The sequence below is a fragment of the Otolemur garnettii genome, unplaced genomic scaffold, assembly GCF_000181295.1.
Source record: "Otolemur garnettii isolate 467f Iridium unplaced genomic scaffold, OtoGar3 scaffold00041, whole genome shotgun sequence".
Lineage (NCBI taxonomy): Eukaryota > Metazoa > Chordata > Mammalia > Primates > Galagidae > Otolemur > Otolemur garnettii.
This window is the reverse complement of record NW_003852436.1, coordinates 7608865-7618681: the sequence shown is the minus strand read 5'-3', so window position 1 is coordinate 7618681 and position 9817 is coordinate 7608865. Positions and strand designations below refer to the sequence as shown.

Sequence of the window (9817 nt, the reverse complement as noted above, 5' to 3'; positions counted from 1 at the left end):
AAAAAAAAAAAAAAAATCCTTTTGGGCTCTGTGCCTGTAGCTCAGGGGTGCCAGCCACATATACCAGGGCTGACAGATTTGAACCCAGTCTGGGCCTGCTAAAAACAACAATGACAGCTACAACAGAAAAATAGCAGAGCACCAGGGCAGGTGCCTGTAGTCCTAGCTACTTGGGAGGCTGAGGCAAGAGAATCACTTAAGCCCAACAGTTTGAAGTTGCTGTGAGCTGTGATGCTACTGCACTTTACCGAGGGTGACAAAGTGAGACTCTGTCTCCAAAAACAAAATCCTTCTTTGGGAAAGGACATTTTATTTATTTAAACATAAAAATAAGTTGTATTTTCAACTAGTTCTAGCCCTTTCTTATATAGTACTTTCAAATTTCTAAACATGTAAAAGCATCTAACCTAAAGTTAAGAAGTATTACTAAGTATGTTGAATGCTGCCTTGTTCTTTTGGAAATTTCTCTTAAAGAATTTCCTTTGAAGCCAAAGTAAAGTTTGGTATTGATCTTTAAATATCATCTTTGTTATTGTTAGCTTCATTACCAAAGATGATAGAAAGTCCCCGGTAGCTGTCCACCTAACCCCTAATTTGGGGATGTGGGGATGCCTAGTGATAAAGTAAAAACACTATAATACTGATAGACTTAGGGCTTAATAATGGTGCTCTTGAATGTCTCCTTTAGGCTATGAGTTAATTGAATCTTCATATTTCAGTTTTTCCCTAAGCTGAGGGATTTTTATAGTTTTTTGTATATTAAATGAATAGATGTAATCCTTCCTGTAGTGATTTAAATAACTGAGGGGGGGGGCGCTTAGATGGGGAGATGAAGATGTTTGTGTGATCCTAAGGCTTGTAAGCACCTCATGTTAATCAGTTATATTTTTTTCCTTTCTTTTTATTTAATGAAGACTACTGGATAAAGCCTGGAGACCATGTGATGATGGAAGTGTCCTGTCAAGATTGTTACTTAAGAATCCAGAGTATTAATGTTTTGAGTTTGGAATGTGAAATGGATGTTGCAAAAAGTTTTACCAAGAATACAGGCTTGCTATCATTAGGAAATGAGGCTGACCTCTGTACTGCCCTGGCTAACCTGCAGACCAGTAAACCAGATGTTGTAGAGCAGACATGTATATTGGAGTCGACAGAAATTGCTTTGCTTAATAACATCCCGTATCATGAAGGCTTTAAAATGGCAATGAGGAAAGTTTTGTCTTCGTTGACCACAGGGAAATTGTGTCAGGCCATGGATACACATTGTGAGAATAACGAGATGGACTCTGGTATGGGACAGAATAATACTGTACAGAGCACCCCTGAGCCTTTTTATGTGTTAGATGTGTCTGAAGGCTTTTCTATTCTGCCTATAATTGCTGGCACACTTGGGCAGGTTAAACCATACAGCTCAGTAGAAAAAGACCATCATCGTATTGCTCTGGACCTCATATCTGAAGCCAATCACTTTCCTAAAGAAACACTTGAGTTTTGGCTAAGACATGTGGAGGATGAATCTGCTGTGTTGCAAAGGCCCAAGTCAGACAAGTTATGGAGCATAATTATATTGGATGTCATTGAGCCATCTGGGCTCATTCAGCAGGAAATAATGGAAAAAGCTGCAATATCCAGGTAAAACACAATAACTTTGGGGGGTTTTTTGAGCACAAATTTCATGTAAATTCCTTTAGTTCTTTAATCACATAACCAGAAAAACAAGATCATTGTTCCTCAAACATTGCTTTTCAGGACTCGTGACTTCATTCCTTTCTCCTCCCACGCATGTTATTACTGATTTCTCCCCAGCCCAAAGGAATCTCTGTATGTAGGTGTGAAGAAGAGAACCTGCTTTAGGATTGGGCTGCCTATATGTAATGTTAGGAGTTAGGTAGACCTTCCTAAGAACAGACAAGACATTCAGGTTAGAAAAAGAAAAATCAATGTCATCTTTATATGTAAGAAACACATAAGAATCACCTGTAAGAGATATTAGTACATGTTTGATGGAATATTGGGAGAGTAACTGCTTCTCAGGAGAAGTGCAGTCCTCTGGGTCTTAAAATCTTTTATTTCATACAGCTATCTCCCTAAAGGTAATTCTAATTGTAGGTTGCTTGAGGTAAACTTGGCCTTAAATATTATTAGAAAGCAAATTTGGCTTAACTACAGAGTCTTTTAGTTGCCGTTCAAATCTGAAAAGGTGTAGTATGTAGGAGATTCAGATTTAGGAAAAATGAACATGTTACAGATTTTACATTCTGTTGTATAGCAACAGTGGTGGGAGTGTAGACCAAAGATTGTGACAGGAGAAGGCACATTATCCATTGAAGATAAATATTTGACAAAACCAAGAAAAGAGGAATGTGCTTGTGTAGCTGATTCCATTTAGGTTGCATATGCATTTTCTTTCATTACCAAGTTTACGTCTCTGTGGGCTAATAAGTCGCTGTGTTTTACTTTGAAACAATCTTGTACATATAAATTATGGCGATGTAGAGGTTTGACATAAATATATATACACACACTGTATTTGTATGTTTACATACATACAGACAGACAGACATATAGTAGAAATTCCATAATTGACCACCTTCCTACATTGGCCACCTTCTTAAGTTGACCTAATTTTCATAGACCAGACAAACCACATGTACTCAATGGAGGTTCCTTATGTTGACCACCTCTGTATGTTGACCATTTTGTTACAATCTCTTGGGTGGTCAACTTACAGAGGTTCTATGGTATATCAATATATAAACATTTACATAGCTATGCTTGATATAGAAGTCGAAAGTCTTAGATTTGTCACTGAATTCTTGAAGTAGAGGGATTTTGTAAGTCCCTTAATACTGTATTTCTCATCCTTGGTTTTCACCTGTAGAATGAGAATACTGGACTTATTAATGGGTTCTCTGTCCTTAAAGGTCTCCAGTTAAGCAAACAGACCATTAATGGCCACATGGTTTTGGTATATGTTTGAAGCACAATGCTTAGCCAAATGATCTTTCAAGGTCCTTTTAACATTGTATTTCTGACTCCTACCACCCTAGAGAGTCAGGCTTATTTCAAGGTTAGGGTTAACAAAGTGACCTTACTGATTAAAAGCATGCATAAATTGTAATTCTGTAATACCCCCAAATTAACATCACATATGCTAGTTGTCAGTTCTTAAATCTATAATGACTAAGTGCTAGACTGAAAGCTTTTCAAATATCTGGTTCTTATTTAAAACATAGTTCTTAAAAACAAAACAAAACAAAACATAGTTCTTGGCTTGGCTCCCGTAGTACAGTGGTTAGGGTGCCAGTCTCATATACTGAGGATGGCCGGTTTGAACTCAGCCTGGGCCAGCTAAAAATAAAATAAAAAAATAAACTTCTTGGGGAGCACCTGTGGCTCAGTGGGTAGGGCGTTAGCCCTATATACCAAGGGTGGTGGGTTCGAACCCAGACCTGGCCAGCTAAAATAGCATTGATAACTGCAACAAAAATAGCTGGGCATTGTGGCGGGTGCCTGTAGTCCCAGCTACTCTGGAAGCTGAGGCAAAAGAATTGCTTAAGCTCAAGAGTTGGAGGTTGCTGTGAGCTGTGATGCCATGGCACTCTACCAAGTGTGACAAAGTGAGACTCTGTCTCAAAAAAAAAAAAAAAAGGCTTGGCGCCTGTGACTCAAGTGGCTAAGGCGGCAGCCACATACACCAGAGTTGGCGGGTTCGAATCCATCCCAGGCTAAACAACAATGACGGCTGCAACCAAAAAACAGCTGGGCATTGTGGTGGATGCCTGTAGTCCCAGCTACTTAGGAGGCTGAGGCAAGAGAATCGCTTAAGCCAGGAGTTGGAGGTTGCAAGAGACAAAAACCCAAATAATCCCATAGTACTCTAGTTCTCATTCCTCAGAGATTATAATGCACTAAGGTTTTTTGCTGTTTTTGGCTGGGGCTGGGTTTGAACCCTCCACCTCTGGCATGTGGGGCCGGTGCCGTACTCCTTGAGCCACAGGCGCCGCCCAATGCACTAAGTTTTTGATGGAAGCAGGACTCTGCACTTGTACTAGAAACCCCAGGTGAGTCTAAACGAGGTGGTCCCTGTGCTCCACTCTGAGGAATAAACACTGCACTTGGCTGATGGAGCAGAGGACAGAAAGGGGCATCATCATTCATCTTGAAGATGGGTTGTGTCTCTGATGCTTAATACAGCAGAACTCTGTAAGTTGACCACCCACAGGCCTGTAACAAACTGGTTAGCATACACAGGTGGTCAGCGGAAGGAACTTGGCTTCCTATACTGATAGGTACATGTGGTGCGTGTCTAGTCTATGAAAATTAGGTCAAGTTAAGGAGGTGGTCAACTTAGGAAGCTTCTGTTATATATGCAGAAGAAACTTCATTCAGCAGTTAGAATAGGTAGTCTAGAAGAGGAGCTCCTTTTGGGATATATTTTTCTGCTGCCTGTTATTACTAAGCTGTCAAAGACCATATACATTGTGTTTTGTTATTGCTGTTGCTTAAATTATATTGTGAAGTTAAGCCCTATTTATTAATAGCAAAATAAATTAAGAAAAACTCGTAAAAGTAAAAAAAAATGAGAATACTATATCAAATGCCTTTGAAGACATTTCATCTGTATGAATTCCTAACACAAGTAAGGTTTATTTGGTATAGTCACCTTGGAAGGTGACTTACATTATTTATTTAGTTTTAGTTTTGATTTAATTTTAAACTTACAGAAAATCGCAAGAATCAAAAGTACTGCTTACATTATCTCCTATTTGCTTTCTCATTCTTACTCATTCCCTCTTTCTTTCTTTCTCTCAATATATATTATTATTTTTCTTTTTTGAGAATTGATTAGAGGTCATCATATCCTTTATTAATATTAATAGTAAATATTTCAATGTGTGTTTTCTAAGAACAAAAGCATTTTCTTATATAACTGTAGTACATTGATCAAAGTCAGGAAATTAACACTGTTATTTAATCTACAACCCATATTTAGGTTTTCTTAGTTAATCCAGTGCTATTCTTTCCAAAACTATATTTTTAAAACTATATTCAAATTTAGGATCATGCATTGCATTCAGGTGTCAGATTTGTTTAATTAATCTGGAACAGTTGCTCAGCTTTTGGTTGTATTTATGACATTGATATTTTTGAAGACTACAGGCCAGATATTTTGTAGAATGTTCTTTCATTTGAATTTTTCTAGTTTGTTCATGAGTAGATTTGTGTTCCTTATTTTTGGCAGGAATACCATAGAAGTAGTGTGTGTTTTCTTTAAATTGTTGGGAATTCCTTGAGGGTACAACAAATCAGTATAATCAGGTTACACTGATTGCATTTGTTAGGTAAAGTCCCTCTTACAATTGTGTTTTGCCCCCAAAAGGTGTGTCACACACCAAGACCCCAAGTGTGTGTTTTCTTACTGTGTTATATTAAAAGGCTCATAAGAGCTATTTGTTTTGTTAACTGATATTTGTAATATAACTGATGCTTTTAACCTCGTTAACTTGATTAAGGTTGTGCTAGGTTTCTCTATTGAAAGTTTAAAATTTTTTCCTTTGTGATTAATCATTCATTAATGGATCTTAATATTTTGTGACATGTGAGTACCCCATTCCTCATTATATCTTGTTCACTAATCTTAACCTCCCTTGATTATTTTTTAACTCTATCATTTTTCTGTATTTATTAGTTGGCATTCTCATATTAGGAAGAACTTTCTGTCCCATGTATTTATTTATATTGGTGTGAGTTCATGGGTTCTTTTTTTTTTTGAGACAGAGCCTCAAGCTGTCCCCCTGGGTAGAGTGATGTGGCATCATAGCTCACAGCAACCTCCAACTCCTGGGCTCAAGCGAGTCTCTTGCCTCAGCCTCCCAAGTAGCTGGGACCACATGCGCCCGCCACAGCACCTGGCTATTTTTTGGTTGCAGCTGTCATTGTTGTTTGGCAGGGCCTGGGCTGGATTCGAACCCACCACCTTAGGTGTATGTGCCTGGCGCCTTAGCCACTTGAGCCACAGGCGCCGAGCCGAGTTCGTGGGTTCTTGAATAATCCATTACTATCAGTATTTTGATGATCAAATTGTCCCAGATTCAACTATTGAGAGGGTCTTTTAAATTACTCTTGAATCTTTTTGACATGTTCATGTCATTCTTTGAGAATATTCTTTCTTTTGATGCAATCAGAAGTTTTATATTCATTTTGCATTTTTCTCTGACCCCAGCCTTAGAATCAGTCTTTCTCTAAGGAACCCTGATTCCTTTTAGTGGAAACTGTATTTTGAAACCAAGATCTTGGTGATAGCTATGCTCACTGCTTCTGGTGAACCACTGCTTAGGTGTATATGTGTGTGCTTGTGTGTGGACACATGCATGGATCCATATACACGGACATGCACAATCACACACATACCCTATTTTGCTGTGTAAGATGCTATCCAGTGTATAATGTGCACTGGGCTGAAACTTTCAGGAAACACTTCTAAATAAAATGGCCAGCTCTTGGCCTAGGGAGACATATCTGGGGATTGCTAAGGCTCCCCTGGTAAACATGCAGACTGCACCACTCTCCTGCAGCCACCTGTTCTCCCTAGATTCTCTCCCAGGAACCCTTCACGCGCTGCCTGCCAGTTCTGCCACCACTCCCTGCCCTGATCTTGGTGCTTGGCAGAGGATGCTACACTCCTCTCTCATAGGATCCGGGATCCTTCCAGACTGGAATCCCATGTGCCTGAGTGGGAGAGTGCGGTGATCCTGGGAAGACCACTGGGCTCTCCAACTCCTGAGCTGTACTACCCGTGTATAATGCACATCCTAATTTTCTGTTCAGAAATTTGGGCAAAAAATTGTGTATTATACCTGGCAGAATATAGTACATACACATATAGGAATTTCTATTTCTCTGTCTGTCTGTTTGCCTATTTAAAACCAAGTGAATGCTGATACCTTCAGTTGTAGTCCATCACTATGTGGTATGGTGTCCTTCCGTTTTTCATAATTGTAACTTTTCTCCAACGTTAAAAGCGTGCCTCCCTCTGATATCAATCTACTCATTTGCTTATGCCTAGAATATGCATGAAATTGCTTCAGAATTGCTAACTCATACTATTGTGGAAAGGAAACCTACCAGCTAGAGTTTGATATTGTAATAGTTTATTATTTTTTTCTTTTTAGAGATGATCTCACTGTGTAGCCCAGGCTGGTCGTGAACTTCTAGGCTTAAGTGATCCTCCAGTCTCAGCCTCCTATGTAACTAGAGCTACAGACATGTGCCACTGAAGTGGTTTATAGTTTATTTTATGTACAAATTACATACTGTTAAACAATGAAATCTTAATAATTGGATACATTTTGACATTTGAGTGATTTCTTTTTTAAGGTTGTTTTTGAAATTGCCTTTATTTGATTAAAACATTGATTAGAACAAACAACAGTGGCAGAAGGGATTTGATGTTTTCCTTTTGGAGTCAAACGTCTTCTGGAGACATTTTAATATTGTCATTAAAATTTGGTAATTTCAGTTTTCTTTAAAAACAAGGTAAACTAGAAAGTAAGAAATTGATTTTTGTGTTTGAAACATAAATTAGTACCAAAAAACATGTGTAAATAATGGACTATTTTGGGAGTCTTTGTTTTTGTTTTTGTAGTTGCAGTGTGACTAGTGAGAATGAAGGCACACGAATTTGCAAATTTTTATGTGTGCCAAGAAGTTTGATATAATTACACTTGATATAGTTACACTTCATTAACAATTTTAAAAAATATCATAAAATACACATAACAAAATTTACTATCTTTACCATTTTTAGCTTAGTAGCGTTAAGTGTATTCATGTTTACTCCATCTGCTTCCAGAACTTTTTCATTACATAAAACACTCTATACCTAATAAATGATTTATTTTATATTTATTTATTTATTTTTGAGACAGTCTCTCTGGGTAGAGTGCCATGGCATCATCATAGCTCACAGCAACTGCAAACTCTTGGGCTCAGGTGATCTTCTGCTTCATCCTCCCAAGTAGCTGGGACTATAGATACTCGCCACAATGCCTGGCTAGGTTTTCTATTTTTTGGTAGAGATGGGCGTCTCTTGCTCAAGCTGGTCTTGAACTCCCGAGCTCAAGCAAGCCACCCACCTCGGCCACCCAGAGTGCTAGGATTATAGGTGTCAGCCACTGCGCCTGGCCCCAATAAATAATATTTCATATCACCCTCCCCCTTATCCCCTGGTAGACATTAGTCTCCTTTCTATTTCTATGAGTTTTACTACTTGTGATAGCACAAATTAGTGAAATCAGACAATATTTGTCTTTTTCTGACTTTTTTTTCCACTTAGCATGTGTCTTTAAGGTTCATCCAAGTTGCATCATGTGTCAGAATTTCCTTCTTAATAATTAGCGATGTTAAGCATCTTTTCACATGCATAGTGGCAGTTTGGCTATACATCTTTTTTTTGGGTAAATGTCTATTCAAGTTTTTTGCTCATTTTTTAATTGGGTTATTTTGTTGAGTTACAGCTAGATACTCACTTCTTACATCAATACAAATTTTTTTCCCTTATCATAGGTTGCCTTTTCACTCTTTTGATTGTTAATTTTTATGTGCAGAAGTTTTAAAGTTTGATTAAGTCCCATTTGTCTTATTTTTGGTTTTATTTCCTGTGCTTTAGGTATCATATCCAGTGCATCATTGCTGAATCCAATGTCCTCAAGCTTTCCCCCTATTTTTTCTTTTAGGAGTGTTTTAGTTTTAGGTCTTACATTTGGTGTTTAATCCATTTTGAGATAGTTTTTGTATGTGAGGTAAGGGGCTATTTTCAGTCTTGCATGTGGATATACAGTTTTCCCAATATTGTGGGTTTGTTTATGGGCTCTCTTTCCTGTCCATTGGTATATGCGTCTGTCCTTATACCTACCCACCATAGTCTTAATTACTGTCTCTGTGTAGTATGGTTGAAATTAGGAGTGTGAAGCCTACAACTTCATTATTTTTTGAGATTATTTTGGCAGTTCAGAGTCACTTGAGATGCAATATGAATTCTAAGTTAAACTCTTCCGTTTCTGCAAAAGACTCTTCTGGAGTTTTGATAGGGAGTGCAAATATTTCCATCCATGAACATGGGGTGTCTTTCCATTTAATTTTTATCCTTTTGATTTCTTTTAGCAAAGTTTTTTGGATTTTTAGGGTATAAGTCTTTTGTTTCCCTACCTATGTTTATTCCTAAGCATTTTAGTTTTTTAGATGTTACTGTAAATGGCATTTTGCTGAAATCTTTATATGACTTTTAAAAGTTTTTTTTTTTTTTCTGATACAGAGTTTCACTTTGTCACCTTTGGTAGGGTGCTGTGTCATCATAGCTCACAGCAACCTCAAACTCTTGGGCTCAAGCAATTCTCTTGTCTTAGCCTCCTGAGTAGCTGGGACTATAGGTAGCTCTCTTTAGAGATAAGGTATCGCTGTGGCTCAACTGGTCTTGAATATGTGAACTTAGGCAATCAAGCCACCCTGGCTTCCCAGGCTGCTAGGATTATAAGTGTGAGCCACTGTGCCCAGCTTTCAATAGGTTTTTTTTTTTTTTTTCTTTTTGCAGTTTTTGGCCAGGGCTGGGTTTGAACCTGCCATCTCTGGCATATGGGCTCAGCGCCCTACTCCTTTGAGCCACAGGCACCACCCTAATAGGTTGTTTTGTTTTGTTTTTTGGAGACAGAGCCTCAAGCTGTTGCCCTGGGTAGAGAGCTCTGGTATCACAGCTCACAGCAACCTCCCAACTCCTGAGCTCAAGCAATTCTCCTACCTCTGCCTTCCAAGTAGCTGG

The 9817-nt window shown here is 38.3% G+C and overlaps 1 protein-coding gene across 1 annotated transcript in view; it reads left to right on the top strand.

Annotated features, from left to right (window-relative positions):
• The window catches only part of PRMT9 (protein arginine methyltransferase 9), a 44247-nt gene that overhangs the window by 23670 nt on the left and 10760 nt on the right, over window positions 1-9817 (top strand). Inside the window, exon 9 of the mRNA XM_003790206.2 lies at window positions 915-1632. Coding sequence (XP_003790254.1) covers window positions 915-1632 — 718 coding nt within the window. The remainder of the gene's footprint in view (window positions 1-914; window positions 1633-9817) is intronic.